Below are 12,672 nucleotides of genomic sequence, written 5' to 3'. Positions count from 1 at the left end.
GGGTGACAGTGCAACTACTTGCAAATGCAACACGTGCATCATCCTCAGCCAAACCCCCCCCCCCCTATTGCTTCCCCACTAGCATCGGTTGTTAACGTCAAGGGTTGCTGAAGGTTTGCAAACTGGAGAACCAGTGTGGAGCAAATTGCTCTCTTACATTTTTCTACTGCTTGTATAACATCAGACGACATATTGAACCGCACTCCCTTTCTTAATAAATTTGTCAGTGGCTCCGTCATTTGTGCAAAATTATTAATGAATTTTCGGTAGTAGCTTACCATTCCTAAAAATGTTTTTATCTCCTTAATATTCTTGGGAATAGGAATTTCTAGTATGGCACTTATTTTATTATTATCTGGGCGAATTCCACTAGCTGAAATTACATGTCCCATAAACTTCACTTCTGGTTGACATAAGTTAGTTTTTTCTCTTGAGACCTCAAGTCCAAATTCCCTCATTCTTTCAAACAGTTGCGTAAGATGTTGTTTATGATCATGAAGGTTGTTACTGAATACCACAATATCATCCATGTAAATCTGGATTGCTTGCTCATCCTTTTTTTCCAAGAATTCATCCATAAGTCTTTGAAAAGTAGATGCAGCATTTTTTAAACCAAATGGGGCATTCTTGTGAACTCGTAATGTCCTCTTTCAAAACTAAATGCTGTTTTCTCAATATCATTTGGGTTCATTTTGATCTGATGGTAAACAGATTTTAGGTCCAAAGTGCTGAAAACCTGCGCTTCCCTCATCCTGTCAACCATATCTTCCAAACGTGGAAGGGGATACTTTTCTGACTCTGATCATTCAGTTGTCTAAAATCTACAACAACTCTGTACTTTGGTGGTTCTCCCGGGGCAGTCTTTTTAGGAACAACCCATAATGGACTACAAAATGGAGATACTGACTTTCTAATAATACCCTGTTTGAGCATGTCTCCAATATGTTCTTTGATCATTTTTTTTCATTGAATGTGGATATCTTTTAGACCTTACAAATATAGGTTTTGATGATTTTAGTTGAATTGAATGATGAACTCTCCCAGTAGTAGTTAAGATTTCTGCCTCTTTATGAACAGTGTTGTTGCACTTGTCTAGTATGTAGGATGCTAGCTGTGCTCTTTCCTTGGTCAACTGTATCTCATCTGTATTAACCTGTCTAGTAATGGAACCCATATAAATACGTTTGCTTGTTGAAATTGAACTTCTTGCTTTATAAATCTTATTCCTTAATTTGATAATCCATTGGTCCTTTTAAATTCTAGGAGCTCCCTTAACTTCTTTCATCACGTCACATCCAATTATGATGTCATACTTTTTATTATTAATTTCTGCCACATGCACTCTCATAATTTCGTGTATCCCTACTAATCCAAATCCAGATCTATATCCACTTCTCCTTTCAGAGTCCTATTTCCATTCAATGTAAACATTTGACAGGAGCATCTTTCAATCATTAAGCTACTGTCTATTTTTCTCAATGCTCTTTCAGATATCAATGTACTATCTGATCCTGTGTCCAACAAGCAATTAACATCCTAGTCCTTTACAAAAAATATAGGCAACTCACCCTTCAAGCACACTCTTCGTGTATTCTTGCTGCCTATATTCCTTGAACCAGATCCTCATTCTTGTTTCTCATTTTTCTTTGGCTTCTTATCAATTCCTATTAGTTTGAGTCAATCTTTTTTTGAATATTTTCTGTACTGCTCCTCGTATGTACTACTATTTCCACTTTCTGATGAGTGAGAGGAATGTTCTCCTTCCAATTCAGGGTCAGAAAGTTGTCTTGGTCTGTGTTCTACTCTTCGCACAGTGTTTACATTTATCCTTCTGGGTCCAACATTTTTTCCATGATGAGTCATTTGTTCATGTTTTCGCCGATAAATATACGGACAGTTTCTGGCAAAATGCCCTTTTTCACTGCACTCCCAGCATTCAGGTCTGTCCATGAATTTTTCTTTCTTACTTAAAAAAGGCTTTGATTTGAGTCTTTTTAATGATTGTGCCATACGTTTGGTGAAATCAAAAATTGATTCTCCTGAATCCGGACTTAATTGTAACAGTTTCAACATATTCGCTGCTACTGGAGTCCGAACACCAGCATACCGCTCTTTCAACGCCTTTTTTACATCTTCCCAAGTGGACGTGAATGAAATTCCTATTTCTATCAACATTGAGATATCGATTCTCGAAAGAAAGTAAGAGTGTAAATTATTCGTTATCAAATCATCAAAATTATTTTGTATTATTTGTGAATGTACAGAATCCATCCATTCCAGGAACAAAGAAAGTTCTTTTACCTCTCCTGTAAATTGGATGAATTGAATTGACCATGTCCATCAAAAATCGCACATTCATAAAGGCTAATTGAAGATTTTCATCATCAGCCATGGTAAAAGGAAGTAACGAAGCCAAAAACCAAACAAATTTAAACAAATAGAAACAAAGTTGAACAAAAATAAATAAATTTAAACAAAAACAAACAAATTTAACAAATAGGGTTTCGGCACCAGTTAAGTAATGTGGTTCGTTTTGGTTCTAAAACTGAACTGTTTATTTTTGTAAAATCAACAAATTATAATGATAGGGATAGTGAAGCTGATGTAACAGCTGGGTTTACTATCTTGTATATTATGGAAAGAAGGGGACCTTATATAGATCCTCTAGGTACCGCTGTAGAAAATCTCAATTTATTGAAATCAGTAGTATTTAGTATTATTACGATTTAGTATTATTTACCGTGGAAAGCTGTACCTATTTGTGAGATATGAGCTGAATAGTTTATGGCTATTGTCTCTTATTCTTAATCTATATAGCTCATATACAGGGTGTTTCAGAAGTAGTGTCGAAAATTTAAGGGTATTTCCTGGATGATAGAAGACTACAAAATAATGTCGTATTCAAGTGTCCAAAACTCAGCGGTTATCCTTATAGCTGCCATTTTCTTTTTTCATTTAGGAATTTTTATCTCAAGAACGAAATGATGTATTGATCTGAAATTTGGCATGAATGTTTATGCTATAGAGATTCAACTTTAAAAGATAAAATAAAAATGTTCTGATGTACTTTTTCAAAATGGCGGCCATTTAAAATTTTTGATGGCAAATTTCACAAAAACCGTTCATTTTACAGAAAATTCACAACAGACAAAAAGTTTGCAAATTTTATCAAGAATTCAAGGATACCTTATTTATTAAGATTGGTTGAAGAATAACAGAGAAATTAATTCTTTTCATACTGTGCTTCTCACCTTTTGTTACCTGTGCTACTTGCTAGCCAAGTTGTTTGAAAGGATTTTACTGGGTAGGCTAACACCAATAATTGAGAGACAGCACATAATTCCAAATCACCAATTTGGCTTCAGAGTGAAACACTCAACAATAGACCAAGTACATAGAAGAGAAGTGCCTAGAAGTGAAAAAAGTTTGTTAAGCAGCATTCCTTGATATAGGGCAAGCTTTTGATAAAGTGTGGATGAAGGTCTTCCTTTCAAACTGAAAAAATTGCTACCAAAGCAATTTATTGATATATTACAATCCTATCTGACTGACAGATACTTTAGAGTCAGGCATGAAAATTCATATTCTGATTTGAAGGTAATAAAAGCAGGAGTTCCTCAAGGAAGTGTTCTAGGACCATTTCTCTACCTACTCTATACCAGCGATATTCCAAGCCTTGATGAGAATACTACAGCAAAATTTGCAGACGATATAGCCATATTATCAGTAGACAGTAATATTCATATTGCAACAGAAAACGACTCCACCAACACGAGAACGTTGAGGCGATCCAGCTGCTAGACAATGGAGGGTTGGTACGGAGGCTCAAAAGGAGGAAACCGTATGAACTAGTGTAGTGCTTGTTCAATTAGTGTCCAGTGAAAGAGCAGAACAGTGATTGAGTGAATCTAGCTTCTATAGTACAGCAGTCAACAAGTGTACATATTAATTAAATAAACAATATCAGTAAGAATTTCTAATGAGATATTCGCTGTTAACATTCTCAAGTAGTATGTTAGGGTAGAAAAAATTAGCTCATTAGTCTCCAGACTAGATAGCTATAGTATTGACAGTAAAAAAACCTATTTTATCTACCAATGTTATTACATCAGTGTCATTTGTATCGTGAATAAATTAATAAACTTTATAATTTTACTAATACATGATTTATTCTTCAATGATTTTATTGTATCAATTCCCTTACTTGAATTGGTAGTTTAAAGGAAAATACTTTTTTCTTGAAAAAATATGTTGGCTAGAAATTAACACCTGCTACCTGTTCTATTATTGGATTCAACCAGGGCAAAAAACTCATTAAAAGCACAAGCTGTTTCAGTATCATTAGCAGTCAATTTTACATTATGATTTAAAATAATATTACATAAATATAGTTCTACCCTTGTAATCACCCTTAAAGTGATTTATTATTTTCCAACTCGTTTTCAATTCGTTATTAGATTTGGAAATTTAGTTCCCAAAATATTTTGTCTTCCTCATACAATGTCTTTACTCTATTGCTTAACGCATAGTCTTCAATCAGCCCATGTTTTTCATGTAGGTGTTGCCCACCTAATCATCATTTTTATTTGACATAGTTGTTCTGTAGCCCAGTTGAACATTTCCTTATGCTGAAGGCCACAGTACCACCACTGCATTGCTTTGTGTGACTGAGGATAATCGTAGAGCGATGGATGGAAGACTGGCTAGTCTGCTAGTGCTGATAGATTTCAGTAAAGCTTTCGATTGCGTCTACCACCCTCTCCTGTTGAAAAAGCTGAGGCATTTGGGGTTCTCCACTCATGTAGTGGATTGGTTCGGTTCCTACCTGAGTAACAGGTGCCAATCTGTAAAGTACAATGGGTTCTCATCTGGCTATCACATTGTAGGGAGGGGCGTTCCCCAGGGGTCTGTACTTGGGCCTCTTTTGTTCAGTATATATATAAATGATGTAACCAATATCTTTAGATTCTCTAAACAGCACCTACATGCCGATGACCTGCAATTGTACATCCACTTTGACTTGAACGACTTTACTGCTACAGTTGACAATATGAATAGTGAACTTGAGACTCTTACGGACTGGACTGTGAAACATGGACTTAGAATTAACGAAACGAAATCCAAGGCAATAATGAGCTATCCTCAAATGATTTGATATGCGTGTTGTTAATCTCGTTAAATGCAGCATTATTGGCTACACTAAACTCATGACTCGCCGAGGTTTCAACTTTGATAATGGACCATACATCAAAATAAACGACAAAAATTTGAATTACAGTGACTTTGTTACAAATCTGGGACTGACAATAGACAAAACACTCGACTGGACGACACAAATCAACACCACCTGTAATAAGGTATTTGCAGGTATCCACTCGCTTAAGAAGGTTAGTGACTTCATTCCACTTCATGTGAAAGTGATGCTGGTTAAGTCATTGATTTTTCCATACTTCTCTTACGGTGACATTGTGATCAATGACATGACTGTGGCCTTGTCTGAGCGACTGCAGAGGGCTCAGAATTATTGCATCCGGTTCATCTTCAATCTAAGAAGAGATGATCATATCACCCCATTTTTCCAGCAACTACATGTGCCAAAGCTCAAGCAAATGAGGGAGTATCACATTCTGATGCTGCTTCATGACCTGTTGCATGTAAAAACCCCAGGCTATTTAGCTCATAAATTTGTTTTTATTGGGGATCGTAGTGTGAGAGGTACCAGGCAGGGCTCCCAACTATTGGTTATTCCAAACCATAGAACATCTATGTATAATAAATCATTCCAGCTTGTCGGATCTGGAATCTGTTGCCTCCAACTGTGAAGAGTATTGGCTATCGAGCTCTGTTTGGCGTGGCAGTATTGAATTGGCTGGGATCTGGTGGCGCAGATTAGGCTTGAGTCGGGTCCAGCTTTATTTTTATTGTCTATTTACATTGTATCAATCTACTTAAATTTAACTTATTTTTACCTTTTATGCAACTACAGATACAAAATATTTCATCTTATATTGTTTTATGATAATTATTGTACTTTGTAAAATCTTTGTTACTTTCCTTGCCCTACTACCATAGGTAAGGAAAGTATTGCTTTCCAAAAAAAATTAAGGTACCCCAATTTCAAGTTTTCTATACGTTTCAAGGTCCCCTGAGTCCAAAAACATGATTTTTGGGTATTGGTCTGTGTGTGTGTGTGTGTGTGTGTGTGTGTGTGTGTGTGTGTGTGTGTGTGTGTGTGGTGTGTGTGTGTGTGTGTGTGTGTGTGTGTGTGTGGTGTGTGTGTGTGTGTGTGTGTGTATGTGTGTATGTCTGTGAACACGATAACTCCATTCCTAATTAACCGATTGACTTGAAATTTTAAACTTAAGGTCCTTATACCATGAGGACCCGACAATAAGAAATTCAATAAAATTCAATTCAAGATGGCGGAAAAAATGGCGGATAATTACTAAAAAACCATGTTTTTCACGTTTTTCTCGAAAATGGCTCTAACGATTTTCTTCAAATTTATGCCATGGATAGCTATTTATAAGTCCTATCAACTGGCATAAGTCTCATTTCAGGGAAAATTTCAGGAGCTCCGTAATATTCTTGAGAAAAATGGCGGATAATGACTAAAAAACCACGTTTTTCACGGTTTTCTCGAAAACGGCTCCAACGATTTTCTTCAAATTTATACCATAGATAGCTATTCATAAGCCCTATCAACTGGAAAGTGCGCAAGCCCTATCAACTGAGCAAGGAAAGTTGTGTGAGTGTACCACACCAGATTTTTTTTAGGGTTGTTTTGTGTGCATGTGTGAGTGAATGGCAACTTGATTAGATCTTCATTTCTTCATTTCTGATAGGTTTTCCTATATGATTTATCTAGTGGAATTTGAAATATTGTTTCCAATTGTATTAATGAATTAAGTTTGAAATTCTCTTTTATTATATGTAATTGTTTTTTGATTAAGAGTTTTATTTACTTCTATTAATCTTATGTAATCTTTACATAATATGTAATCTATTTTTTCTGTTTTCTTATGTGAATTTTCTTCTATTGTAAAGGGTTGTGTGGTAGAGAGGACCAGGAGTCCTAACTCCGCCCTAATAAAGGCATATAATCAATCAATCAATCAATCAATCTCTTCCAATGTTGAAGAAAACCAGTCTGTATTTTCCAATGAATTGCATTATTTTGGAAGATTAGTCTCACTACAATTGCGAAACCGTGTTCCATATTAATTCTATTTGATTTATCATTCACGTCATTTTCTATCATTATTGAGCTTGAATTTTGAAAAGTTGAGCCGTGTGATCTGAGATGACCTCAGTTTTGTATGGATGTTAGTAATAATATTAACGATGCATGTATTGCTTGCCGACCGTGTAACCTCATGATGTAGTATGGTGCAAATCAAATTGATGAAATACATTATTTGTAAAGCATTCAGTCAAAGAGCTATGCACAAGAAAGTTTACATTGAAATCAACAAAAATAACAATTTTACGTTTGATGATCCTCGCTCAATCATAAGAGAAAACTTATCTAAAAAAATACTCAGATATCCACTAGGAGGTTTGTATACCACAATGATCATAACAGTTTTATTTTATGAGACCAATATATTGCAGCTGCTAATTCTATGTGTCCCTCCACCCTATACTGCTCTGTCAACTGGTATACATTTCAATGCACCATTCATCAACATTGTGCTGACAAGAGAGAAATAGATGCTAATTAAAGCAATTGCAATAGAGCTCCTCTATTCATTTCCCTTCTACAAAAACTAGCAACAATCCTCATATTCTTCAAAATTAGCAGTCATTAATCTCATTTCTTATTCCAAACTCAGTAAGTGCTAGGATATCAAGTCCTTCATCTTCAACGAGACAATCAACTCTATTAATTTTGCCAACAATTGGATTGACATTCTGATGAATAAAAGTAATATTAAATTCATCATACAATATTTGTCAGTCAGCATCAAATAACTACAATATAAATAGAACAGATCTATCAGTGAACCGCTATCAAATGTTCTATGACAGCAATTTATTTATTAACAAATTACCAACTCAATTTATCACCAAAAAGATCACCGGCAGCTTAACTAAACAAATGGATGAATGGATAAAAGAAAATATTTCCTAACCACATGTCATTTTACTTCATATAAACTTCTACTTCATTTTACTTCTGAATTTCTACTTCTTCATTCTACTTCTGAATTTTTACTTCTTCATTTTACTTTTTAATTTTTACTTAATTTAAACATCGTTTTCAGATTTATTAAATACTAGCCGTCAGACTCTCTTCGCGCGCCATATCCGTCTAGCGCCGACTGGATCGTCCAAAAATGAGATCAGAAAGTCAAAGTACTTCCTCGCTCGATTCAATCACCGATTAATTTCAATTATTTAGTGTTATTTGAACATTTTCTGTCTATTACTTGATGAAAGAACTGAGAAAACGCAAAAAACCGCTAATTTTGGGCGTATCTTTGGCGTTATTTCAAATTCCTTCTAACACAACATTATTACACCCTAGCAGAGCTTCTGTAGTAAATTTGAACACTTTCTGTTCATTTGTTCTCGATAAAGCTGAGAAAGCGCAAAAAAAACGATGGAAAACTCAGATTTTGGGCGCATCTTTGGCGTTATTTCAAATTCCTTCTAACACAACATTATTACACCCTAGCTTAGCTTTGTACTAATTTTGAAAAATTTCTGTTCATTTGTTCTCGATAAATCTGAGAAAAAGCAAAAAACGCTAATTTTGGGCGTATCTTTGACGTTATTGCAAATTCCTTCCAACACAACATTATTTCACCCTAGCTGAGCTTCTGTACCAAATTTGAACATTTTCTGTTTATTTGTACTCGATAAAGCTGAGAAAACGCTGGAAAAACGCAGATTTTGGGCGTATCTTCGGAAATTTTTCCAAATCCGTTCTTAGTACGCCTCTAAAGGGCCAACTGAACATACCTACCAAATTTGAACGTTTTTGGTATGGTAGATTTTTAGTTCTGCGAGTTAGTGAGTGAGTCAGTCAGTCAGTGAGTGAGTGCCATTCCGCTTTTATAATATATATAGGAGATGATATTATTCTTCCAATTATTTTTTTTTTCAATTCAATTTAGATCTTCTCCATTTTGAATTCAATTTAAAATAACTTCTCTGTGACTGCTAATTTTATTTATTTTTTTATATTATGGAGGTTGCAACTATCTACAACATGAATATCGGCTAGCTCTCAAGTTTATACTTATCTGGTCTATACTTGGCTGGTCGAGCCACATTATGAAAAATTATATTTGACTTTTGCAAACAATGCGAATAATATAGTATACAATCATTTCAATCTAAGTGATATACTGCTTGGAAGTAGATTGTAGATTGATCTTGACTTTTGCTATTATGGAACTAATTTTGAAAAAATGATTTTTTTTGAAGGTCATGTTGAAGATGCTGAAAATATCGACATATTTTCTGAATCTGACAACAACTCGGACTGCAGGAAGGATAAGTAAGTCCCAGTCTGTATTTAGTACCTACAGATTTAATCCAGTAAAAATCTGTTATAACTATTAATAGCATTTGCAGAATTCTGTAAAGGTCAAATAATATCATCAGTAGATTCCTGCGATACCGGTATATATACAATCAGTACATTCACTTAAATTTGAATCGAATAATATTGTATTTTTTTATTGTATTTATTGAGATTTCCTTTATAAAAATTAATATTTTCAATGAATACTTGAACTGTTGAATATCTAAACTATTGTTATGAGTTGAACATTTCGATTGCCCAATGATTGTGGCTGATGCTTTGTTCTGAAATAAATATTAAGAAAAATATTTAAAAAAAGATTGCGCAGTAGCAGTTCTTTAAAAAATGTTGTAACTTGAATTAGGCTATTTTTAATTTAATTATTGAATAAGAATCAATCGCCCTGAAGAATTGAATTGTCTTTCTGAATTTATGTCCTCTGAATATAAGGACGCTATGTATTCCAAAAGATCAAAATGATCTTATGAGACATAAAACAATATGGCCGACTGCTTTCGTGCACTCCTAACAAATTTCTTCCAATATAGGTTGAGTGGAAAAGTATCAATCATTCATTAGTGATTAATCCATACATTTTCCAAATGTTGCGAATATTGATCAATTATCACCGATCTGGATGACACTATAATTTCATTAATAATTAATTTCAATTTAATTAATAATTAATAAGGTCATCTTGCAAAGATTACCTTAATTGCTTTGTATGGTCAATTGCCTCCACCTTCTCGGTAGTAAATGTAAAAAGTGAGCGGTTTTCTAGAGACCTAAAACCATCCATTACGTAGATAGATATTTCGGTATCTATATAGTGAATAATATATTTTCATAATATTCTCAAAGATGCTATTTTCCAACTTCATTTAAATCCATCATTATTTTTTCTGATCAATTTCTTACTCCCTGTTATCATGAAAATAATGTGTATCATGCTAATCTATCATCTTTCTTTTACTATTATCTTTAGAAAAAAATCTTGTTGAATTACTTTGTGATGCGGATTTTTATTTTTCAGAAACAATTCAGGTAGCACAGGAGCCAAACAAACAAAAATTAAAAAAATTATAGAGTATGCTGTCCAAAGCATACCAAATCGACGATTCGTTTGGAATCAACATTTGTTGAGCAAGATTGAGAATATACTCCGGCCTGACTGGATCCTATATATAATGCATGGCTTCGTCAGCCAATCAGCGGTCAACATTTTTGGAAGGAATGTTTACATCACTCTGATTGCCAGAAGATCAAGTAAATATGCTGGAACCCGGTTTCTCAAGAGAGGCGCCAATTTTGAGGTAAAACTAAAGCTTCTGATTGATTGATATGTTTATTCTTTACAAAATAATAGGACCAATAATGTCAGTAAAATAAATTGTTAGAATTAAGTTTGAATAGTGATAGAAAAACAATTTTGAGGCTCACTTGATCTCATCTTATAATATAATTAAAAAAGATTTAGTTTCCACTGAAGATGATGCCAAGTATGGCGTTGAATCTCGAGTCTGGCTTCAAATAAACTTATTTCTGTGGATTTGACAATATTTGTGTAATCACTTTTTTACCTCAAAAAAGAAAGAATTGTCTTATGCACGTACGGGATAGGAAATTCACGAATGACACATCATCACGTCTAAATTCTATATTTAACGAGGATGGTTATAGGCCTGTTTTCAATTCATCAACATTTCAGTAGGTCACGTTCTTGATTAGACCCTTGCGGAGCCCGGGTTACTTGCTAGTCTTTAATCATTTAATTCGATTCCCACCTAGCCTGATTTGTATTTTAGTCTACAATGGGCCTAACGACTTGTATCGTATTTCAGCCGGAACTGCCAGTAGATCGTTAAAGTTGCTACTTATTTAATCATAATTATTCATTGAACTAGCTGGCTCGGCGAACTTCGTACCGCCAAATAGTTAATGCATCTCATGACAAACTTTAGCTGGATACACATCTGAGAAGGCGCGATGCGGCATTTTACACCCAGGTGCTTCTTGCTTATTGGTTTGAATGGAAGAACTCACACACACTAAATCGGGCATGGCATGGAACGGTGTGATAAGGCAATCTCCATTAGATCAACACTATGTATCACCAAGCCGCGCCTCCTCAGCTGTGCTTAGCCTTAGCTTAATCTGATGCACTATATTTTTATGAAAATTATCCAACAATCAGTATTTACATTTATATCTCAATATGGACTTCCTATGTTCTTAGTTTGTTGTGCAGCAGTTTGTATTTTTAGATATGGTTTAATGCAGCTTGCTTGGAATTTGAACGGTATATCTCCTTGCTGCTGATTTTCCCGTGCATATTCTAAATTTACAGCATTTCGCACTGCTGGATGGTTACTCAAGGAACAGTCATTTTGTTTTCAGTCGGGAGGTTTAGAATAAAATACATGGGCGGTTATGTAGCAGCACACACTCTTGTCTACTATTTTATCGACGGTTGTTGGATGACGTAATGATTTTAACAGCTGATTTTTATTTCTGTGTGTGGCCAGCTCACAAATCTTCTCCCATAAGGATTAGTAAAATTTGAAGGACTGTAGGAAAGAGTCCCGAAGTCGGATCATAAATTTGATAGGCCATAAACCTGCTCCTGAACATAAACACATTTTTTAAAAAATCATCAAATTCGGTGCACACCTAAAAAAGTTATTGAATGACAACATTTTAGGCTCTAGTTTTATTTATATAAATGATCAAAAATGTTAGATAGTATTGTTTCGGCTTCAATAGCCTATAGGTAGCTTTTTGAGACTAAAAAATGTTAACGCATTCATATTTTAGTCAGAGCATATCTTTAAATTTAAAAAATCCACATTTTTATTTGGTTTATAGGCTACCGTTTGAAGTACAATGAAACTAACAGTTCGTATCAATATTTTATTGTTAGGATTATAGCCTTGTGAGAGTGACAACTCAGTAATCAATTTTACTATTAGTTCCACATATTATTAACGAACAGGAGAAACCACATGCTTCGCAAGGGTCTGTTAAAACACAAATTGATTCAATTTAGTTTTTATAGTTTCATGCTGAAAATTGAAAGTATTATCCTATCGAATTTACTCAACATCTGTAAAAAATTGCAATATTAGAATTACTTGAAA

General features: G+C 34.4%; 1 protein-coding gene across 1 annotated transcript in view; it reads left to right on the top strand.

Annotated features, from left to right (window-relative positions):
- LOC111057159 (polyphosphoinositide phosphatase) overlaps positions 1–12,672 on the top strand; it is a 99,868-nt gene that overhangs the window by 34,802 nt on the left and 52,394 nt on the right. The window contains exons 5-6 of the mRNA XM_039429406.1: positions 9,436–9,508; positions 10,569–10,848. Coding sequence (XP_039285340.1) covers positions 9,436–9,508; positions 10,569–10,848 — 353 coding nt within the window. The remainder of the gene's footprint in view (positions 1–9,435; positions 9,509–10,568; positions 10,849–12,672) is intronic.

The sequence above is a fragment of the Nilaparvata lugens genome, chromosome 1, assembly GCF_014356525.2.
Source record: "Nilaparvata lugens isolate BPH chromosome 1, ASM1435652v1, whole genome shotgun sequence".
Classification (NCBI taxonomy): Eukaryota; Metazoa; Arthropoda; class Insecta; order Hemiptera; family Delphacidae; genus Nilaparvata; species Nilaparvata lugens.
This window is presented reverse-complemented; position numbering and strand designations above follow the sequence as displayed.